The sequence below is a fragment of the Centroberyx gerrardi genome, chromosome 8 (assembly GCF_048128805.1).
Source record: "Centroberyx gerrardi isolate f3 chromosome 8, fCenGer3.hap1.cur.20231027, whole genome shotgun sequence".
NCBI lineage: Eukaryota > Metazoa > Chordata > Actinopteri > Beryciformes > Berycidae > Centroberyx > Centroberyx gerrardi.
The window spans coordinates 16,397,508-16,420,670 of record NC_136004.1 but is presented as its reverse complement, the minus strand read 5'-3'; the positions used below and the strand labels follow the sequence as shown (position 1 = coordinate 16,420,670).

The window sequence follows — 23,163 nt, the reverse complement described above, 5'->3', positions numbered from 1 at the left end:
GCGTAGGCCTGAACGCTGCAATCAATGCAAGCATTCCTGTGTCCAGCTGAGCATGTCTTTGGCAGCAGGGTGGGACGTACGGGGCCAGTGCAGCTGTCCCATAAGAGCAACTGGTGAGCAGCGGAGTGTTTTCCACCCAGGACCCTCTGTTCAGCCCTGGGACACACACTGGAACTGGGAAAATCCTGTTAACGTGGGACCTAAAGTGGAAATTATCTCTGTGGATGTCGTGTCCAAGTGTGACTACAGGCCACACAGTCATCCTTTCTTACTTTAATACTGTCAGAATTGTTCACGCATATCTAATTAGGCTCTAGGTTTCAGAGAATATAGTCACACAGCTTCAATAGCACACCATGTACTCTGTCTGGGCAGGATGTGGTGAATGCCAAAGCACAGATCCCAGTATGTTTCTGTGGGGGAGCAGAGAAGTTTGTGTGTGTGTGTTTGTTTTATGTCTGCATCCTAATTGGCAATGATGACCACTGAGAGACTGGGAGCCGATATACACGTGCTGCACTGAAACAGTCTAGGAACAACTACTCCTGACCCCGACGTTCGTTTCCATGGTGACACAGGAATCCGCCAGACAGTGATGTGTCTGCCGAGAATGCTCTGTCTCAGCAATTGGTCCTCCCTGCGTGTGTGTGTGTATGTGTGTGTGTGTGTGTGTGTGTGTGTGTGTAAGCATGGGCTGTGATAAGGAGGGGATATCTAATATGGCTGATGTTTCAAACAAAACTGTACTCCACCACCTGAGCTGCGAGACAGAGAACAGAAGGTGGATTAGATGGTGAGAGACAACAGATGAGGGGTTCACAGATTATGCTATACACTGCGGGCCATTTCGAGTGTGAGGAGGAGGCAGCGATGAGTGTCTGTAAGCGTCTCCCACCTCCCACCACCCCCCCCCCCCCTTCTCTCTCTCTCTTCCTCTCTCTCTTTCTCTCTCTCTCACAGCCTCAGAACACCACGTCCTTTCCACCTCCTCTCTCACTCCTGTAACCATAGAGACCACTGTTGCCTGAGGAGCGACGTTTCTCTCCCAGACAGACGTGGTGTCAGATGAGGATGCTGCATATACACACAGACAGACAGACACACACACAGGTACAAAAGCACACAGCTCAATTCAAAGAACCTAACCACAGGTACCTCCTACACAATCAATGTCTTTGCTTCTTTCTGTCATACACTTTGGGCACACATACACTCGCACAGAGAACGAGAGGGTGGAAATGCCTATCAAACTGCCGAGAAGCAGACACAGCTTGCTTGCTTTTCATAATGGGTTTCATAGTCAAGGAAGCTTTTATTTCAGTTTGACCATCTGCAGCATTATGCAAGGAGAATGCAGATTGCAGGCCAATTCTGTTGTGGAGGCTGTAGTCAGGGCTGCTGATGTGCAAATGATCAACCACAAATACACCGAGGCTATATTAACCACAAGTCATAAAGATGTGTGATGGAATTTATTGTGTCTCAGCGTGGCACTCTATAATCACTATCTAGATCCCTTTGACTCCCTTATTCATTAACAACTAGAGAACCCAAGAGGCTACACTGGCTCTATACCCAGCTCTAATACCAACTCTACATCAGTATTCCTGTTCTTGGAGGTTTCACTGTCCCAGATCTCTGAGATGGTTGATAAATACCAGCTGTGAGACATGATTCTGTGCAGCCTGGCTGTGGACTGGCACTGTAGCTCCCTCCTGCAGCAGCCCCTACAGACCCATTCCTGATCACTGACTCACACAGAGAAATGCTTATGGCATTAACACAGTCACACTCAACACAGGCAATAAGGCAGACTTCAGCCTGCAGAAATGCTGCACCATTATTATTAAGATGGCACACATCAACAGAAATGGCGACATGGTGGGGAGATTGAAAATGTGGCAGCCATTTTGGATGTATGACTAAATATTTGATCGATCTGAATGAAAATTAGCCTTCATTCCTAAACGGCTGACACATGCCTTAATGGGAGCAACAAATCAACCAATTTGTGTGTATTTAAGTCCAGTTATATACAGTAACTAGCTACAACATGACCTCCCTGCTGCTTTAGTAATAGCACAGCATGAGTGATTTGTATTACACTGCACACTATATAAGGAAGCTCAATCTTGTGGTATAAGTAGTACTTATGTTCTAGTGCATGTGCTTTTTCAGAGTACAACAGTTGTTTATGCCTAACAGAAACTGACGAAACAACTAAAAAGCGTGTTCAAGAAGGTTTAAGTAGCTGAGCAGATAAAAATAATCCCTCTTTGGCAGAAACAATAAAAGCACTTTTGGCTATACATAAAATGTAACACTGGCAAATATTTTGCAACTAAACATGGTCATTTCGCACAGGCAGATAATGTATTCAGCTATACATGTAGCTAGTACCTAAACATTACTGCAGAATGTAGCTTGTAGCTAGATGCTGGCACGGATACCTGACCTCAGGAGTTCTACCAGCCAATGAACACTGAGTTTTTCCTGGTATGTCCTCTCCCCACTTACGTAGGTACAACTATCCTTAGATCTGTCCTCCATGAAATGCCTCCTCCAGATCCCTTCAACTTCAATTAGATTCCACATACAGGCGTGAAACTCAGATCTAAAGACCGCTGTTTACAGGACACACTGTCTACGACTCTAGAGTGATTTTGACATGAATTCTGATTAATTAATTGTCAATAAATATGTGCAACATCAGCTCAAATCAAGAATGGAACAGATCATAAAACAACAGGCAGCAATTATATAAAAAGCAACAAGGCATTAAACATGAGAGAAGTTAGCAAAGTGCAGGAAAAGAAAGTCATAGAGACACAGCATTAGTACATAAAATGTCTTATTCTTCTGACTGGTTAGTCCCTCATTGTACTTTACCAGTCAGAAAAGACTTGGCCTTTTTCACAGATGAACAGTGAGCTCCGATGGAAAGACGGTTACTCTTGCAAAGAGATAGTGGATAAGACAGGCAGCTCTTGCTTGATGTAGTAGCACAGTGTCTGTGCATGGTGGGCGGCCATTTACCATTTTTTCCAGTGCTGCTAACTGGAATCTCTGTGCTCCAGCATATAATTTCTCAGGGCAGAACTGAGGTTTACTGTCACTCTATTGTCACCGAAGAGTAACATTCTCCTGAGCCCCAGCATGAGTGTCAGGGTATGATGGCTAGCAGTGCTAGCAGACTGTGCTCAAGTGTTAGTGGATGATGTGCAGGTATCGGAGGTCAGGGTAGAGGAGGTTGGCTAGCAGGGCCAGCAGTCGGGGGCCGTCTTTCAGACAGTGTCCCGGGTAGCGGATGAACTGAACAGCTTTAGTCACAGAGTCTTCCAATTCAGCATACTGCTTACTGCTGGGCATGGCCTCCAATGTTCCTAACGCCTACATCCACAGAGCACAAGAAATACAAGGTATTTTTAGAAGATAATTACAGCCCAGAAAATGAAAGAAATATGCTGTGTGTATGTGTAGCGTACTTGCTGTGCTTTAGCAGAGAGCTGCAGGTCACTGGTGGGTTGGAGACGAAGCTGAGTATCTGACGGCACCTGGACTGAAAGGAATGCTGCCAGACTACGTACCACCACCCTGAACCTAGACATAAACACACATTAACAGCCGGTTTGTCAACATGTTCATACATTAATAATTAATTCTATACAAGGTCTGTACTCATTCACTAATAATGTGTATGATATTTTACCTATTAGAAACAGGAGACCTCTTTCCCAGGCCTATAGCTCCCAGCAGCCCAGAGTTTAGTCTCTCTTCTCCCAGCTGAAAGAGCCTGGTTTGCAGCCGCAAGAGACCCAGGACCACTCCAGAGACTTCGCCCTGGCCCGCCTGCGGCTGCAGCTGCTCCGCTGACAGGCTCAGGGCCTTGTGCCACCACAGAAACAGCTTGGCTTCATCACCTGGACCACTGGACACACAAAACACACCACAGCATGCATAATGACTAATATTGCCCGCAATTCGTACAGCAACATGTGCAACCTCTCAAATCAAAATGATGGAAAGCCAGAGACCTGAGTCATCGAATTTCTCAAGGCAAGCTAGTGAGGGAAAGAACGACTGGGCTTGGAGGGGGTCAGACCTGGGGAAGACCTGATTGGTCCACGTGTTGAGTAAAGCCAGTGTCCTCCTGTCATTGGCTGCTGTGTGTTCCGTGTTGAGGCGCTGCAGGATGAAGGCATAGAGTGTCAGGAAGCTGCCGCCTGATTGGCTCTCAGAGAGGAAGTCATCTACGGTGAGCTCAGGCACCTGCAGGGACGCCAACACAGGACCCCAACCTGCAGACTCCTCCTCTGCTGAACACAGAGATAGAGAACAGAGTGTAAGGGACCAACAAAGGCGGAAAAAAATCCATATGAACCCTTGACATTACATTCAAATTCTTATGAGACCATCTATGCTAAAGAGAGAAACTTAATCATTTGTATTTATAACCCTTTTCAATTTGTCAAGTCAATAAAATAAGTTGGGTACCCTAAATAACCCTCAACTGTTACTTTGGTTACCGTGGTTGAAGTAAGCTGTGATGCAGGCCTCCATGATGCGTGTCATGTGACGGACTGACGCAAGACAACGGGAGCAAGCGGTGAGAAGTGGAAGTATAGGGAAGCCCCTCCCTTTCCTGTCCAGCCAGGCAATGACATGAGCTGCAAGGGCTTCTCCTGTTGAGACGCCCACTCCATTCAGCAAAGCCAGTGCGTCACTGAACAGACCGCAGAAGGCCATATGCCTCTGCTCCAAACCCGTCTCTGCAGAGAGGAGGAGGAGGGTGGAGAGAAATAGATGACAAAATAGAGGAGAAAGAGTAAGGTGGGTAGAGCTGTGTCCTCCTGCGATTGATTACTGATGGGTGATGATGTGTTTGAGGATGACAACAACTTACCTGGTGGGTTGAATGTGACGATGCTCTCCAGCAGCGTCTCCAGCTGGGTCTCCAGGCTGCTGAGGCTGATGCTGCCTCCCTGCTCCAGAGTCACCAAGGACTGAACACACCAGCACACACAGGCTCCGGCTTTCAACGTCTCCTCCTGACGGACAGAAAGCGACAGAGAGTTTAAAAAAAAGAGGGCAAGAGAGTGTTTCCTGAAGATTTTTTTGTAGATGTGAGGGGTGGGGGGTAATTTGGGTTCTGAAACCTGGGTTTGCTCCTGCCAACTCCAGGGCCACGTTCGGAATGGGATACCATACTAAACATACATGTGCCATAGAGTTAAATGTTGCATGTAGTGTGCATAGTGTGAGTAGTATCCCGTTCCAAACATGGCCCAGGATCAGTTCCAGTCAGTTGGGCTGCAGTTAACCAATGCCTTTTATTTGGATATTTACATCACGATATATGGACAATTATATGCTGATTACTACTGTATTATTTCTTAGGCTGCGGGGGCAATTTTCAAGCTGTGGGCGGCCATCGCAGCTCAATGAATGTAAACAAAACACTGCAGAGAGGGAAAGTTACTAAAAACAAATTCAGCTGTGTTTTGTCATATTGCGTCATTCTGGTTCATTCATCAAAAAAAAAAAGAAAGACTTGAAGAAATCGACTGGCAGAAGGAACCGCTCTGTCTCACCCTGTGTGGAGCTCCATGGGGGCAGGGGTGGAGTCCAGCAGCGCTGCGCAGCGATTTGAGCAGCAGCTGAGGGGCCAAGTCAGCGCTGAGCAGCAGGGAGGGAGGGTAGTGGGTGCTGACATATCCCAGAATGCCCTGGTACGAGGAGAGGTCCAGCTGGTGCCAGGGCAGGGAGGTGGACTGGACTAACAGACTGAGTAGAGGGGAGTCCTGGAGGTTCAGAAGGAAAAAAAAGAGAATGAATGGAGAAAGGGGAAGAACTCTTAGGCTGTTTGTAACAGAAACAATAAATCACCCTGATGTGAAAACAATGTAGTTTGGACGTACCTGTTGGCTAAGGAGCTGCTCCTCTTTTGTGAGAAAAACTAGCATGTATAGTAGATAGACCAACATGGTGTGTGTGTCCTTCTGAGTGCCCGCACTGGGTAGAGTTGGATAGGTCTGTGTTGCGGAGGTGGGTAGGGTCTGCAGATGGTCACTCAGGACGCTGACCCAGTTGACCTCGCATAAGATTTCCCCCAGGAACAGGAAGCAGCTCTTGGGACTTCCTCTCTCCACCTGCAGGAACAGGATTGTGAAGAATACATAAACACACATTCATACTGTCAAAACACAAAAGAACTATAACTACGTATAAATAATACTTTTGACTGTATGTGTTTGAGTCCAACCTAATGCAAGGTTGCACAATTACAGCTAAAACGATAACCCTGATTATTTTACTGGATACTGTAATCTTAAATATGAATCATGATTATTAGTCGCGATTGATTTAGAGAACAAAAATATTTGTCATTTATTTATTATACCTTTTTTTCCTTTTTTTAACGATTATTACTAGTCCATTTTTGCCTTTATTAGATAGTCACAGAAGAGCGAGACAGGAAAGATTGGGAGAGAGAAAGGGGGATGACTGATATACCAATAAAAAAAAGAGACACAATTATTCACAATTAATTGTGCAGCCCTAGCTGTCACACATCTCTTCTGCTACGTTTCCTGTCTCACTTCACTCTAATTATTATTAACTCATAACATTGATAATTTCATAACACTGCAGCCTGTATAGATTCCCATGGGCCTTGAGAGACTCGAGGCTCAATTAGGAACAGGCTGTTGTTAATTGTTATAATTATGCAGGTCAGGCTCATGATAGGAGTTAGGGGCAAAGTTTCAGTGCCAAGGACCAAGGTCTCAAGTTAACAAGCAACAGCTTGTTACCATGGCATGCATGTCCAGGTCAGTGTGCAGTGTTGGGGGTCAGGGTTGGCAGGTCAGGGGTCAGGGGTCAGAGGGCAGGTGTCTTACGTTGAAGAGCTGTTCCATGAGCTGAGTGTCTGGGTGCAGGTTTCTCCAGGACAGGCTGCGGAGGTGTATGTGGTACAGGTAGAGCAGGTACTCGGGCGTACGGGGAGAGGTGCAGCTCTCACAGTATTGCATCATACACAGCCACAGGGCACCTCGCTGGCCAGGGAGCAAACGATCTGCAACATGTACACACACACACACACACACACACACGCATGCACAGAGTCATGAATTACTTATACAAGTACAGACAGCAAAGAGTGGCAACACTTTAACACTCACTTACACGTGAACTCGGTTAGCTATAGGCTTGGGTTATGTATAAGCTCTTTACTCAGTAATAACTAACTGATGGAACCCACCTTTGAATTTGTGGTGCAGTGTGTCAGTGAGTTGAGTGTACAGGCTGACCAGACAGCCTGCAGCGCTCGCATCTGTCTCCAACCAGGGATAACACTTGAGGTTACTGAGAGAAAGAGACATCGATATTGACATCAGCTTTACACTCTTCTTTTGTTCTTTCTTTACCCTGGACAGCACTAAATTTCTCTGTTTGTATAGAGCAGGAGAAAAAACTAAAGGGGATCACAGTAGAAACCTCTGGCCACATGAGGGACTTTAATGTGACAGGGCTGCATTAAGTGTATTGCATTTGTGCTTGATTCTGTGTAATGTATAACTTGTGTTTCAGGGGAATTTCTCACTGTGGGATCAGTAAAGTAATACAATTACAACAACAGATGCACATCTACTATCTAACTGCCAAGCTAAGCAAGGAATACATGTGAAAAGAGAGGGCTTGTGTATGCTATATGCTCTGATAGTGCTTTAATATCGATGGACATAGTGCGGAAGCTCTATCTTTGTCATATCCTTCAAATAGAGCACACGGTCTTGCCCTGACTATAGTTGTCTTCACATGTTCATCTAAAAAAATAGCAGAAAGCAGAAGATGAGCCATGCTTACCTGACATCATCAGTGTCCAGTGGTAGGATCCAAGGCTTAAACAACTTCACAATCTTGCTGTGCAGGTCCTGCAGGGCTGTGAGAGGGTAGGGGACATGCTACTTTCAGATCACAACAAAGTATACTAAAGAGACCATTGGCTGAATTCTATGCCTGATCCCGAGCCTCACTATCCCCAAGATATCCTCACGTATGACACGACATTTACCTTTCAGCACTTTGCTGCTGCCCACCGGCTCTCTGGCGCAGTTGCTGAGCTGCACGTTAATTAGACAACCGATCAAATGGCCCCAGAAAGAAACAACGTCACTGATGTAGGGAGTCCAGGCAGAGTAGAGGCCGAAGCTACGGAGGTCTGCCTTATTGAGACGACTCCGCAGGAAGTAATCACTCAGCCAATCCACTGTCTCGTCCACCTATTAGCGACCAATAAGAAGACAGGGCATGGTCGGTATAAGCATGATATAATTTAATGAGGACACATACAACCAGAGCAACATATTGCAAGCAACTGCCTGTTGTGTTGAATCACAGTATTTAACTAAAGTGAGACAATTAGTGTGGAGTTTTAGTTTATTAGCCAACATAAGCCAAAATTAGCCAGCTCCATGAACTTTGACTCATGTTACCTGCTGTGGAGAGAGGCTGATGGGGGATCTGTATGGAGAAGCTGGGGGTCCGATGGCGTGGCCCGAGGTGTCAGTGGTGCTGAACGCTTCACCTTTGCCCTTGGTGCTGCGGGTTGGAGGTAAGCAGCCCAGCACTCGCAGAGTCACCTTCCAGCACTCTGGACTCAGTAACTGGTCTGAGGAGCCTGGTGAGGTTAAAAAATTCATACGTCAAACACATAAATCCAGGCATTATGAGATCTTTGTTAGACATATGCAAACACAATGACTTAAACATATGGTGCTTTACAGTACCATGAGTGCATATATTTTTAGCATTTGTGGCCCCGTTGGGAATTATCTCTTTACTTTAGCTCCGTGGGTAGACCATGAAACTAACATGCCAGACAGGACCACTAGAACTCAAAGTTCTTTCTTAATAAAACACTCAACAGGCACACAAGCGTGCACACACACACACTTACTGGTCATAAGCAGGCGCAAGCAGTCACTGTAGTGGTCAGGGAAATGGTGGCGTAAAAGCCAGGTCCAATGTTTGGTGAAAAGGTGAAAAGGCGTGAGAAGGTCAGGCTCGGGGTCTCGGCCACAGACACAGAGAGCTCCATGGACCAGCTCCAGCAGACGGGTTCTCTCAGAAAACACCGGATGGGCTTCATTCAGCCACTGGGACAAATCAAACTAGAGAGGGAGACGGAGGAGCAGAGGGGCTCACTTGACTGCTTTGGGTGCTGATCATGAGAGCTATTACTATTGTGTGATATTTGTATAAGAGTTGTGTTTGTGGCTAACCTTGGTGAGCAGCATGAAAATGACATCAGCACTGTCAGGGTATAGGGATGTCACCACATCCTGGTAGAGGGAGACGAGCTGATTGGGTGCTGCGTTGGGAGTGAAGAAGGGGGAAATGAGGGGGCAGAGACGCCTCTGCTCCAGGATGGTCTTCAGGACACGGCCACACTCCGCTGCAGTGCCTTGGATAAACACCTACACACAGGCACAATACAATTCATGATTCATTTCATTCATTATTCTAACATATCTTACTGATAAAAAGATTCTTAAAAAAAAAAAAAAAGGCAGAAAGGCAGAGTGGGTGGTCCTCTCACACTTACTATTTTTGTTCTTTATTCAGACATTACGAAAGTAGCAAGGGAGACAGTGTAGAGAAAGATGTAGCAGGATTTCATCCTAAGCAACTGGGGCCACACGTTTTTGGTTTGACATTCTTTATTAATGCCAAAAAGGGGAAATCCTCCTGTCGCTCTCTGGTTGGGGTGCAGGGTCAGGCTCCAGGCGGCACCCTGGAGCAGGTAGGGTTAAGTATCTTGCTCAAAGATAGTTTGACAGATATGGCCGTACGGGACATTAAACCTGGCATGGTTCCACAGGCGGGGGACGTAACCACTCAACTATCTATTTGAGCATTCTAGACAAAGGATGCTTAATACAAATCATGTCTCCTTGTAGTTATGTGTGTGTTTTTGTGTACCTGTCCCAGTATCTCCACACAGGAGGAGAAGTACTGGCGTGTTGGAGGATGTCGGAGTGTGTCCTCACACACAAAGGACACCACCTGGTAGAAGGCAGACACACCGACATGCTGCACTGCCGGGGTCTTCTGGGCCTTGTACATATTCACCAGAGCCCTGAGCACATAGAAACAGATATGAGTCACAATATGACAACTTTAAACAACCTACTGTATTTCCTCCTGCATGAGTTTGTACTTATATTAACTGTGATATAGATGAAGTATGTTCTTTGTGGGTGGTAAGATTTGTGTATACTGACGTGATAAAGTTCTCAGTGTGCACTGCAGCCTGGGCCAGGCTTTGAGGAGGAGGAGCCATGGCATCGGCTTGGAGCTTCTTGATGTCGCTGCGCAGTGACATTATCTGAGTCTGCACCGCCTCCTGTTTCTGGACACACTCACACTGTACACAGCCACACACACAAATTAACAAATCATGGCAAGGAAATTCCAGTGGAACCTCTAAAGGTGGCTGGCATGCTGTGCAAGTGGTCTTACTGTGACAGTGATGTTTGCAGGTCCCTGGCACGGCTGCCCTCCTTTCCCTTTACACTCCAGTGCCATGGTGACTTGCTCTGGTCGGTTCTTATACAGTACAGGAAGGCTCTCCAGCAGCTCCTGCTCCATCGCCACCTGCTGGGCTTCCCGCGCCACTGCAATCCTGACGCCCAAAACCAACAAGAATTTCACAATCAGTGTTTAGGTGTGCGTGCATGTGTGTATTTTTGTGTATGCATATGTGTACTGTCTGCCATCTGTGAAAGTGCTTATAATATGTGTGTATATGTGTGTGTGTTTGTGTGTGTGTACCTGGCCTGGTCCTGCAGGATGCTCAGGTCCTGCTGCAGCAGATCAGCGGCAGCTTTAGAGTCGGTGAGGCAGGCGGCGGGGACCTCGGCCACCGGGGCTCTCTGCTGCTGCAGCTCTGGAGCCGGACGGGGAACCGGGTGCTTCTGCAGGTTGGACAGGATTCGCTCCTTGGCTGCACGACAGAGAGACACATGCTAACAATTAGGGCGAACCCTCTTTTGGTCACTCAATTGACCCACTTTTTTTTTTTTTTTTATTGGTAAAATAGAATTAATCCTCCTATCTATGTCAAAATCTCTATGGTCTTTATGATATAAATTCCTAGAATATCTACAGTATATACTATTTAATACTGGCAGCGTAATGCAGGCTAATTGGAATTAGAAAATGTCTTTAACAACTAACAAAAATTGAAAACTATTCTAAAAATAGTTTTAAACATACATTAAATATTTATATAGTGTTTGTATTGGTGGCTATTCACCTTGTAGTGATCACTAATTGGGGTTCATAATGTTTCCACCTTTACATTTACCACTACATCTCTGCTAAAATGGAAAATCTTTTGGATCTAGAGTAGTAATTTTGTCTATCTACCGGTGTTGAGGCTGGTGTAGTCGGTGAAGCCGGGGTTTTTGGTCTGGAGGAAGGCTGGTTCACTCTGCACCTTCTCCCACAGAGACAGAACCTCCCTCTCATCGTACTGCACGCGCTCCTGGTCCACATACTCCAACCACAGCTCCTACAGCACAACACGACACAACACACATTCAATTGTAACATCAACATGATGTAACACACCACAGTGACATCTGACTAACTTGTCAACCTTTGTCCACTATCATTGTTATTCATACACACACACACACAAAGAGAAATAGAGACAAAACAAACACAGACAAATACTCATGTTATACACCCACACACACCAGCACATGCCAAGAAACACCCACCTGCTGCCGCTGCATGACCTGTGCCAGTCTGTGTGGGTCATACTGCTGAGGAAGAGAGGGCAGGTATACTTCCTGCTTCTGCAGAGTCTCATCATCCAACCACACGGCGAATACACCAAACAACCTGTAGACAACCAATCAGCTGAGATCTAAGAGCCAGTAAAACATACTAATGGCTGCTACAACCAGCTAAACAACAGGAAGGAATTAATGTGGACGGACCAAGCGTCATTGTCCTACCTGACTAGCTCTGTGTGTAGCTGAGGAGAGGTGAGGTAAGGGGGCTGGGGGGTTTCGTGGCTCTCGTCGCCCTGGCTGGCGGTGTCTGATGAGGGTGTGTGTGGCGGAGGAACCCTGAGGGCCTGGCTGGCGGCGTGGTGGAAGTCCGACACCTCCTGTAGTCTCTGTCTCAGGTCTCTGAATAAAGACGCCTGAGATGAAGCCTGGAAGAACCTTCGGCCGATACATCCGCCAGCCACCAGCCTGGAGGACATCACACACAAACAGTGGTTTGGTTTTCAGGTTATAGATGACATGATTGTGTTTGTGTTATTACAGGATAGATTCTGCCTGTTCCCTTGTTGGGGATAGTGGTATGTGTGTGTGTGTGTGTGTCGTACCCATACTCAGGTCCAGGCTGTCTAAGGTAGAGCTGCAGGAACTTCTGCCAGACCAGGGGCAGGATGGGATGGTCAGGGGGCGTGGCTAAGGCCTGACACGCCCAGCGGTACACCTGCAGCCGCTGCAGAGACGGGGCTACCGGCAACTTCAGCCGCTGCTGCGCCTTCTGGCTCACACACACACACACGCGCACACACACACACACACACACACACACACAGACACGCTGTTAATGTTAACATCTTCTATGTAGTTAGGATTATGAGCCTATGTACATTGGACTGTTTGTGTTTAGTCAACCACCATACAGTACGTCTTGTCTGCATAATATCTGATGTCATGTTACATTTTGTTCTGCACTCTGTGTCAATCCTGTACTGTGTAACTGTCTTGTAATGTCAGTCAAATTCATTGTGCACCCGTTGTGAATAAAAGCAATTCTGATTCTGATACATCCACCTTAATGATTAATATATACCTTTGTGTGTGTGTGTGTGTGTGTGTGTGCCTGTATACCTTTAAGGCCTGGTCTGGGGAGAGGCTGGCCTCTGACAGAAGCTCTTGTTCAACACAGCGTCTGAGCTGAGAATCTTCCTCAAACATGCCCTCCATATTCAGCACCAGCCAGGCGAACCACACCTACCAACACAGACAGCCCCAGGCTTGTCAGGACTCAAAACTTCACTGATACAATCAATAGTACTTGCACATACTGTTGGTGCTTTGGGGACCCTCACCTCTGCACTCAGGGATTGGCCCTCTATGAAGGAGGGTGTGGCATTTCCAGCAATCCAGCCAACCAGAGAAGAGAGCAAACCCCGGTCTCCATGGTAACCCAAGGCATTCTGCACGAGGTATAGAAACAGAAAACGTCACAACTACTGCAGGTGCCACTGTGTGTGCATGTTCAATATTGTGCGTGTATGTATGTGTGAGTATGTGTGTGAGGTCAGTGAAGACCTTATTTATTCATCTTGCACCCGTCCCTCCTGCTACTTCTTTGCTGCTCCTGCAGGTTTGCCTGTCACTCCCGCCTGCTACCAAGACCTTGTCCCAAACTCACCCAGAAGCTCATACCCCATTACCCCACAAATTCCTCACACCTTGCTCCACAATTAGAGAATGACTGGATAGTGTAATATTTTTACAGAGTCATTTACTTTCGAAATGTTATCAACAATTATTACAAACATTTGGCTATCAAATAGACAAGGATCAAGATACACTACTTTCTTTGCGCCACATGTAACTTATTGCTATCAGAACAGACAGTACAAGTAAACTGATTGATAATAAGAAGACTTCCAGCCTATTAGGCTAGACTGTATCATTATCTTAAAAATCTATAACAGGTCAATTTTCAGCAGCTTTGATATCACGCTGCTTTCACACTCAATGTGTTGCTCTCTGACAGAATTCATTATTGTTGCACCATTTTTTGCAGATGCATGTATTGGATTTATTCTACTTACGCACTGATAAGGCATGCAAGAACTACTCTAATGTTGTTTAATCCTGTTTTTACTAGCTCTCTGTGTAGTTTTCATGATGAAAACATGAATCAAAGTTGCTATGTAAATTTATGTTGTAAGAATATGATCAAAAACCATGCCAGATCAGTTTAATCTCAATACATTTGAACCAGGGGATGCCTGCATAATACTCTGCACATAGGAATATGAATTAAAGGTGATAGTGGCATTAGCATCACAAGAGTCCCGCAATTATGCAAACCTCCAACATGACTGAATAAAATACCTTATGCTGTTGGTACAGTAATTTCTGCACACACTCCTCCTGGCGGTGTGTGAATGCGGCACAGCAGATCTGATCCATGAGGAACAGGACAGTTTTGTCCCGGTACCACAGGTTCTGCTGGGTCAGAATCCCCACCCAGAACTCCAGCACCGCTGCAGCGCCGACACAGCCGGGTTGTGAACTCTCCACCACGTGGCTCTGGAGGAGAAACACACAGATGTCCTCTTAGGTTATGAAAAGATGTGGTATACCAACCTATAATCGGTTTATCCAACTTTTCATTTGTTTAGATACAAGTTTACCAATCTTTTTAAATTCATAGTATAGATTCTATTAATCAGTATCAAACTGATATATGAAAGGACCCCCTTTTCAAGTAGGTAAAACATACATCACTGTTTACAGGGGGAAACAAACCTATCCCGTTTTTTTTAAACATTGCAGATTCATTGTTCATTATTCTACAACTTTGAGTACAGGCTAATAATATTACTGACACCTACAGGTATACACAGAAAGACTTTCAGAGGCAAGCAATTTACAGTCTGGTGGTGAATTTCCAGGCTGCAAAATTTTGTTCCATACTTTATAAGACTTTCAGTAACTGTATAAATTATCTTCCATACTTTTCCATCTCTTTCAGACCTATGTAAGAACTCTGGGTGTGAATGCTGTCTTTTGTTCGCTGGGGGCTTGCGGTGTGTCTTAATATTGAAAGCTCTTTCGGATGTACCTGTATGACACTGTTCAGCAGTCGGACGTTGTCTCCATAGGTGGCCCCTGTGAGGAGTGGCGCCACCCGGTGGGTGACCTGCTGTGTCACGCCTTGAGGACACACACTGTCACACTGCAAGAACAACTGGATACAACTCACGAACCTAGCAGAAAGAGGGGGAGGACAGAAGAGAGACAGGCGGATTAATAAATGCAATAACTGCTATATTAAATATGGATCTTGTTCAGCTCCTTCGCGGGATGTTTTTTACTTACTGAGCATTATTGAGCAGGTAGAAGCTGAGCGGGTAAGTTGGGGGCAGGATGTTGTCCAATAGATGCACAGCAGCTCTCAGGTGGCGAGACTGAATCAGACTCTTCAACAACCCAACTCCCTCAGTACAAAACTGTTCCAGACTAGAAGAGCACAGACAAAGAACAATCCACAGCAGCTGAATTAAAGTTAATTCAAATTCTATAGGGAAATCAGAAGTCATATATATACAGTATAAGTGTGTGTGTGTGTGTGTGTGTGTGTGTGTGTACAAACCTGTGCCCCACTGTTGTCATAGCAATGGACAGGTAGCATCCGATAGGGATGCCTGCCTTCACAGCCCGGAGAACAGAATGCATGCTGGGAGTGTGTGTGAGCTCTGGGGGTGGGTGGGAGGCCAAACCAGGGGCAGCCCAGGCTCCTTTAGGGTTCTGGGCGTTACCATGGAGCTTGAGCCTTAGCAACAGCTGCCATGCCCATTGGCTAAAGGATGCTTCGGGAGAAACGCCCAAACGAAGGACACTGGCAAGGTAGGACACCTGAGAGGAAGGAGAGAGAGAGAGGGGGAGAAAGACAGAAAAAGATAAAGTATTATTGGATGCAGCCACACTTCATACTGAACAGGTGACTGAGCGCAACGGAAGCACGCTTTACCTGTTTGATGCCCTCTGATATGAGGCCGCTGTAGGGTTTGTCAGTGAGGTACTTCTGATAGGCCTCGGCCACCAGCAGAGCCACCTCACTGTGGAGAGATGAGGGCAGGGCCAAGGAGCCATCCTGCAGGGAGAGACTGGCTCAGTCACAACCAAAGAGGCCACCAGAAGAGGTTTTACACACATCCAAACCCTCTTCACAGGAGCTAGATAGCATTGTTCCCAAAATGTGTTTTATTAAATAAAAATCATTAACTGCACTTAGACACTTGGAAACATCATTCTGAATGACTGGAACATCTTGTAAAACACACACACACATACTGTACACACACACACTATGCATCCATGACTACCTGTGCGTAACCCCAGTTCAGTCCCTCCAGTATAACGCAGGCCAGCCGGTTCTCCACAGCAGAGAGAGGATGCTGAAGCAGCCAGGCTCCAATCACACACACCTCCTCTTGCCTCGGCCGCCACAGGCACAGAGGCAGCTCTTTACACAGGTACAGCGCCACCTAAAACATACAGACACACGTGCACACACACAAAAACTCAATGAGTTCTCCCAGAATCATCCACATCAACTACTTGCAGTTGAAACCATAACAGAATGGCAGTACCAACCATGCCCACTGTCTGTATAGTCTCTCTCAGTCTCTCCAGCAGCACAGAGATGATGTATGGATGGGCTGTTGCTATGGCAGCCAACAACTCCCGCCCCACCTTAGAGTAGGTTTCTCTGGTCGACACGCTGACATAGGACACCTGGGAGAAGAATTAGACATGCAACAGAAAGAAAGAAGATGGGAAAGAAGAAGAAGTACAAAGAGAGGGAAGGAGAGGAAGGGGCAAAGAAAAGTAACATGCAAATGTGATTCTGGATTTAGGGACCCTGATCCTCCCGACCCCCTTCTCCACGATATACTTAAAAAGCCTTTGTTTGTATCCTACTGGCTAATGTACCCCTTCTGGAATTTCCCTTTGCCTCTGTTTCTCATACCTGGTAGATGAGCAGAGTTATGGTGGTGATGAAGGTGGGGTCCGAGTGCTGAGTGGGCGTGGCCATGTGCGCTAGTGCGGTGAGGAGAGAGATGCCGTCAGAGCTGTTCACCTCACACAGCCAGTGCTCAAACCTCTCCTGATGCTCCGGATCTGGAACAAACACAGTCGTGGAATATTATGGTGGAGAATGGCAACATCAGGCCCAGAAGAATGAAAGTTATTAAAGTTACCTGCTATTAAAATCCCAATGCAGTAAGGGCTCCAAAGTGTATTGGAAATTATATAGAGATTGTATTGTATAGGGAGTTTATGATTCTAAACTTTCTTGGCTGTATTTAAAACTGTATTTAAAAGTAGCTTAGAAAGCTCTTATACAGCATTGTGTTACATCTATATTCAGCTTTTAATACCAATGGCATAACTGGGGGTCGAGATCAGAGTAATGCCTACGACAGTTAAATTTTTCAGTTTGTGACCGGTAATATTTTAAGGAGGGGATGTATGTATACCTCTGAGAGCCTGCAGGCAGGTGTGTGTGTTATCTGCAGTGCCGAGTGTTTCCAGTCCTGCTGTCTCAGCACACTGCATCACATAAAGGACCCTCCACAGCATGGAGCTGGACAGAGTCCCATAAGGCATCTCAGACATGAACAACCAGATGCCCAACCTGGGAGGCGAGACCACACAAAATGAATGTGAAAAATGTGTTTGAGGTACTTTGGCTGGGAAAGGTAGTGTAAATAATTTCCAGTTACAGACGCAAACTTGGATGAGAGCTGACCTCTTGTTCCTGAGGACATGTAGGACGGCTCTGAGGAAGAGATGATCATATTCCAGCTGCAGCTTGTCCAGAGACAGGGAGTGTGTTTGAGAGCTGGGTCCACTAGAACCAGTCACACTCACATACTGGGCCCAGTGGTCACTGACATAACACACTGTCATTCTGAGGGAGGAGAGAGAGGACACAGAAAATCATCAATGTCATGCATTTATTGACACTAATAACACTGATATTTGGACAAAGAAGTGTAAGCAGTTTGTGTGTGCCCTGATCTGGTGGCGCACTGACCGTATACTGTGTCCTATCCGTTTGACTAGCTGTCTGTATCGGGCCCTGTTGTAGGTTTGTAGGCCGACAGCTAGAATTTCGATGAGAGATGATGCAAAAGCGAACACACGCATCATCTTCTGACTGGAGCAGGCCTGGGGCTCGTACACACCTGGAATAAGAGCAGCCTGTCAGTTCACACAGTGATTCAGCTGACAGACTGACAGGAAAGACAGACAGACAGACTCACTACTCACCCTGCTTGCTCATCCCCAGCATGTGTGAATAGAGCTGCTGGAAGGGGAACTGGGTCAGCAGGGATATCAGGTCCTCCTCACACAGCAGCAGCCAGCTGCTGTCTGGGTCCTCGTCCTAAACACAGAGAAAGACATTGTAAACAGGACTTAAATCACCACAAACGTGAGAAAATAAACCACTACAGGCTGTGCTTAACAGAGAGTTTAGAACAGCTAAGAGGCATGACATGATGTGGCAAGAAGGGAAGGCATGAAGTGGAGGCTAACTGCTTTTATAAAACAGCTGTAACACACCATTATATTGAAAAAGAAAGAACGCAGTAAATCAGTAAATCTTTTCTTTTTAATCAATATAATTAAATAACAATGATAGTTAAATGTTATTCTTCTGTCAAGTAATATATTTCTTGAAGACAATCAAAACGAAGTGGTTCCTAAGCAACACATAAGTACTGGTAGGAGAGGTGGTTTATGGTTAGTGCATTGATATTTAAATGAACTGTTATGCAATCATAGGTGTGCCATTTATCAGGCATTTTACAACGGCTTTGAATGTGACTCAGCCGATTAGAAGAAAGAAGCAGAAGTATCTGTTGTTATAAATTATCCTCTACACATCTCCAACCCTCAGTGAACCTTCACATTTGCTTGACAGACATACAGACAAGACGTTTATTATCATAATTCCTTCATAATCAGTGAAGAAACAATAAAGATACATTATTTATCAGGGGAATAAAATTAAGTTTTGGCACACGTGTAAAAGTTTCTCATGAGAGTCAAGCTCATACTGGAGGCATACACAATAACAAGAGACCATACCATCAACATGTAGATCAAAGTGGATCATTGGTTATTTGTTTTTTATTTTTTATTTTTTATTTTTACTGTGAGCTTTCTTTGGTTCCAGCAGATGCATAAACCACCTGCATTTTCCCTCCATCTAAATATACCCTAATTTTTTCCAACAGTGGTGTGGAAGTTTTGTGCCTTTTTCCCAAAACCTGTTCATAACCTCGGTCCACTTACCTCCTCTCCCCCCTCGTCCACTAGAGTCCAGTTGCCAGACTCGGGTCCAGAGGCTGTTGAGCCCTGGTTCTCACACGGCTTCATATGGCCCAGGAACTCTGCACGGTGTCTGGGGCAGGAGTCAGGACAGAGAGGCCAATGGTTACAGATCAGGATGGTAGAACAGGGCAAAATATTAGACTCTGAAAACATGACCTGGCTTCTCAGGTGTGGGGTTCAGATTGTTCAAGGGTTCCTTTAATTACCTGGCAGGAGACATGAGGATGGCCAGAGCTTGCATGAAGTGCTGCACTCCACAGGTTTTCCCCAAAACCTTGATCTGAAGCATAGAAAAAAACACTCCAGTCAACTCTATGTACTGCCATATTGACAATGATGAATCATAGAGGATTGTGCCTAACCTGTAGGAAGGGTGCAGCCCACTTGCCCACCCCAGCAGGACAGCACAGCAGATGGCTCAGCAGGTACAGGTGCTCTCCTGACCCTCCAACATGCAGCAGGACTGCCACCTGGGGAGTGGACCAGAACCACGTGAGAAAACACAACAGACTACCTGGACCGTTGGAGCATGGAGTGAGGGGGTGCGGTAGTGAGCGAGTGTGTGTATACCAATCTCTCCAGCCAGTGATGGATGTCTGTCTGGAACTGTGTGTCATCCAGGACTCTCCGTGTGAAGCTGAACAGAACACTGATGGCCTCTTTCAGGGGTTGGAGAGAACAAGGCTGTGTTTGGCTACCAGAGCAATCTGACAACACAAAACAGACAAATGGCAGGAATTAAAACCCTATGACAGTTTATCATTCTATATGAAGGATGTACTACATAATAGTGGTATGAGTATGAGTGATATGCATGTGTGGAACAGTGTAAGAACTTGTCAGTTCAAGGCAAGTATAATTTATAAGACTCACCTTTTAACAGGCGATACAAGTATGATTCCACCTGGAGGCGTGACAGCAGAGCAGTGTATGCGTGCAGCGCCACCTTCTGATGAAGCAGTTCGGTGCGAGCTTCAAACAGTCTCCTCAGCTCAGCCAGCACACTCTGGCTAAACTCAGCCTGCTGGAAGCGGTGGTACCCGCACACCTTAGACTGGTCTGCACACACACCCTGTAGGGAAGAAATTATATTGAAAATGATATAAGCACAGAAGGCTCAGAACTTCTCCACTATATATTTCTGGTTTCTGTTAACACACGTACCTGCAGTGTAAGCTGTTCATCTCTGAAGCTCCAGAGACGGTTCTGTGTGCTCTTGCAGTCAGAAGACTGTGTGTGTAGCTGTGTGTGTGACTGGGTCAGCTGTCTACGGCAGCGCCAGTAGTTCTGCAGCAGTTCGGTCAGTTCGTGGCTCTCCTGCCGGGCCAGAGCACAGAACTGGGCTGCACACACTTCAACGCCCTCTAGCCACGCTTGCACCCCCCCACCTGGCTCCCAGACACTCAGCTGCTCCAGTGAGAACGCCTGCAGAAGAAGAGGAGTGAAGTTGTTTCGCACATGTATCATGTAAAAGCTTTTGTGAAAAGCCAAAATGAAGGCCCCCCGAGAGTGCAGTCACTAAATGACATTACCACTACCAGTTCCACAAGTTCTTCAGTTGGTGCTGGTTCAGGCTCAGACTGGAGTCAAGTAGCAGAAACACTGTAAGTGAACCCATATGGCAGTTTCCTTTTGAAGAAACCTCTACCTGTATTCATAAGGTGCACAATATTACCTGAACATCTGGAGCTGTTTGGGGTAATTCTGGGTAGAGTCTGCTCCTGGAAAGTTCAGCTACAGACTCCAGAGGCTGCAGACTCGGAGGAGATGATTCCTGCTCGGCGAGAGCCAACACTGCAGGCCCCCTTGTTCCACAATTCCTCAGAGCTTCTTCGCGGAGCTGCATCATGGGGCCCTCCTCCAGTGTAGGGAGAGAGGGGTAGAGAGCAGGGGCAGTGGGGGCAGTTGGGTTCTCAAGCTGGGTTGAAATATCAGGTTGAGTCCATGACTGGTTTTCTCTTCCCACCTCAGCGCTCTGTGCAGCTTGAAACTCAGCCCCCTGAGCCTCCACTCTCCCATCATCCTCTGTTTCTGGCTCAGTCGGATGGACTGTAGCCTGTGAGGTTTCCGTTGATAAAGTCTGTGATGAGGAGGTCTGCTGCTCCTCAGAGGGCGGGTTTGATGGCTGTGCCTTGGTCTCAGCCGGCTGTGCAGGGTCCTGCTGCTGCTCCTCTGTCTCCTGATAGGGCAGGCTGAGGGGGATGTCAGTGAAGCCAGAGCTGGAAGCCTCTTCACAGACAGATGAGGGAGCTGTGGCTCTTTTGTCTTCCTCTGCCTGCCTCTGCTTCCTGGCCAGCTGAAAGCATACAAAACAGTTGGAGATTAAATAGATTTTCCTTGGTTCAATAACAACTCTGTCTCTGCCCTAGTTTTGAACATGTGAGGATCAGCATGTGGCCAACAAGCCGACATAATAGTGAATAGAACAAAGTTTCTCTAAATTACTACCACTGTAATATGCTTGGTGGCCCAGTGGTTAGCACTGTCAGTTCACAGCAAAAAGGTCCTGAGTACGCTTCCCAGCCCTGGGCCTTTCTGTGTTAAGTTTGCATGTTCTGCATGTTCCTTGTTTGCATGGGTTTCCCCATTCCAGTTTTCTCCCTCATTCCAAAGACAAGCAAGTCAGGTGGATTGGAGACTCAAAATTGCCCATAGATGTGAATGGGAGTGTGTGTGTGATCATCTGTCCATTTGTGTTAGCCCTGTGATGGACTCTAGACCTGGGTGTTTCCCTGCCTTTTTGCCCAATGTATGTTGGGAAAGGCTCCAGCCCCCCTCTGACCCTGAATAGGAAAAAGCAGGTTAAGACAATTAATGTTTGTAAAAGGCTTGGTTTAATCACCTGAGATTTCCCGCTGGTCTTGGACTTGGTCTTTTTTGGTCTCACAGCCTCCATCCTTAACGTCTGCTCACCTCACCTCCTCCCAGCTCTCAGATCACATTCGCATACAGTTGGCTAAAGGCAAGCCTGATGGAAAAGATGCTGGTCAATTGAAAACGAACAGCCCTCGTTCATTAAGCGGGTTTCCACTGCGTGTACTGTCTTCCACTGTAACAACAACTAAAGCCAGTAGCTAGCGTGGCCACCGATGTAGATAAGCAGCTAGTGGCTGGCTGTGTTGTCAAGATAAACACTGTCACTGGCTATGAGCTGAACAATGTTGTGGGGCTCGTTGGAGAGCCTCACTGGCAGAGGGTGGCAAGGCAATGACTGACATGTGTACTGTGCAGTCCAGACACAATGTTCCAGTGAAGAAAACTGGGAAAACGAAACTAACCTTTTAGTCCCTCCTGTCGTCTTCGACAATTACACAACCGAAGACCCTTGGCACAGCTAGCTAAGCTAACGCGCTACCGTTACTTAGCTTGTTGCGTTGTCTATCTTCCACTTAATTTATTCACCAGGAGGTCGTAACATTTCCGTACTGTTACTCACATTGTCAAAATTATATTTCATCGCGTCCAGGCGCCTGACATGCGGCAGTAACACAGTCCGCAGATCAGCTGTCATTTGTTTTGTTTTGTTCCTGGAACTCTTCTCGTCTCGAAATATTTGATCACGTGACTACTCCACCTCTCTACGGAGAGCCAGAGGGCACAAAATAGAGTCTTTTCCTTTCCTTCCACTAGTATTTGAGGTGTTTTCTTTGATCTATAGGAGGCTTAGCTATTACGCAGCTGAAAGTCACAATGTATAGACTTTTTCGGGTCAGCACATATACGGATTGGGAGTACTTAATTAGGCTACATTAAGTGTAAGTAATAGTATTAAACTAATCTAATTGAAAATAATTACTGTCAGTACAGTAATTAGGAGTACAGTCACATAACAGTTAGATTCTGACATAGCCAGTAACATAGACTAATCATACTTCTTAATACTTGGTTGTAGATAGTGATAAAAACACCATTCAAATGATCAGTTCTAATTTGGAAGACAAGTTTTGTTTAACTGAGCATTCTAGTGATTATGCAA

General features: G+C 46.2%; 1 protein-coding gene across 2 annotated transcripts; it reads right to left on the bottom strand.

The window, feature by feature from the left end:
• Nucleotides 1-1,457: 1,457 nt before the first annotated feature.
• Nucleotides 1,458-22,572, bottom strand: epg5 (ectopic P-granules autophagy protein 5 homolog (C. elegans)). 2 transcript variants are annotated; one of them, XM_071899670.2, is made up of 46 exons: nucleotides 22,466-22,572; nucleotides 22,030-22,155; nucleotides 20,863-21,483; nucleotides 20,352-20,612; nucleotides 20,061-20,259; nucleotides 19,758-19,894; nucleotides 19,550-19,657; nucleotides 19,394-19,467; nucleotides 19,149-19,257; nucleotides 18,120-18,234; nucleotides 17,884-18,034; nucleotides 17,596-17,757; nucleotides 17,324-17,481; nucleotides 16,813-16,964; nucleotides 16,437-16,577; nucleotides 16,166-16,327; nucleotides 15,811-15,933; nucleotides 15,433-15,695; nucleotides 15,159-15,299; nucleotides 14,902-15,046; nucleotides 14,169-14,366; nucleotides 13,148-13,255; nucleotides 12,927-13,049; nucleotides 12,410-12,576; nucleotides 12,030-12,272; nucleotides 11,790-11,913; nucleotides 11,434-11,578; nucleotides 10,837-11,008; nucleotides 10,525-10,687; nucleotides 10,287-10,429; nucleotides 9,985-10,141; nucleotides 9,285-9,479; nucleotides 8,960-9,173; nucleotides 8,496-8,680; nucleotides 8,075-8,282; nucleotides 7,867-7,942; nucleotides 7,262-7,365; nucleotides 6,900-7,075; nucleotides 5,919-6,149; nucleotides 5,592-5,801; nucleotides 4,904-5,048; nucleotides 4,527-4,769; nucleotides 4,103-4,316; nucleotides 3,710-3,928; nucleotides 3,486-3,600; nucleotides 1,458-3,390 (listed from the first exon to the last, which is right to left on the bottom strand). In XM_071899670.2, exons 2-46 carry the CDS (start codon nucleotides 22,081-22,083, stop codon nucleotides 3,208-3,210), a joined length of 7,737 nt encoding a protein of 2,578 aa, XP_071755771.1. In that variant the 5' UTR covers nucleotides 22,084-22,155; nucleotides 22,466-22,572; the 3' UTR covers nucleotides 1,458-3,207. The 2 variants fall into 2 exon arrangements, with proteins under 2 accessions (XP_071755771.1, XP_078141398.1); XM_078285272.1 differs by having other exon boundaries at nucleotides 4,103-4,313.
• Between the last annotated feature and the right edge of the window lie 591 nt (nucleotides 22,573-23,163).

Excerpts from the sequence above, each read along its gene's own strand:
- epg5 (XM_071899670.2), bottom strand. The coding sequence starts at position 22,083 with ATGGAGGCTGTGAGACCAAAAAAGACCAAGTCCAAGACCAGCGGGAAA. Across the intron at positions 9,480-9,984 it reads GTGTGGAGATACTGGGACAG|GTGTTTATCCAAGGCACTGC; the intron begins GTACACAAAAAC and ends GCCTGTGTGTAG. Across the intron at positions 3,601-3,709 it reads AGGTCTCCTGTTTCTAATAG|GTTCAGGGTGGTGGTACGTA; the intron begins GTAAAATATCAT and ends GTTTATGTCTAG.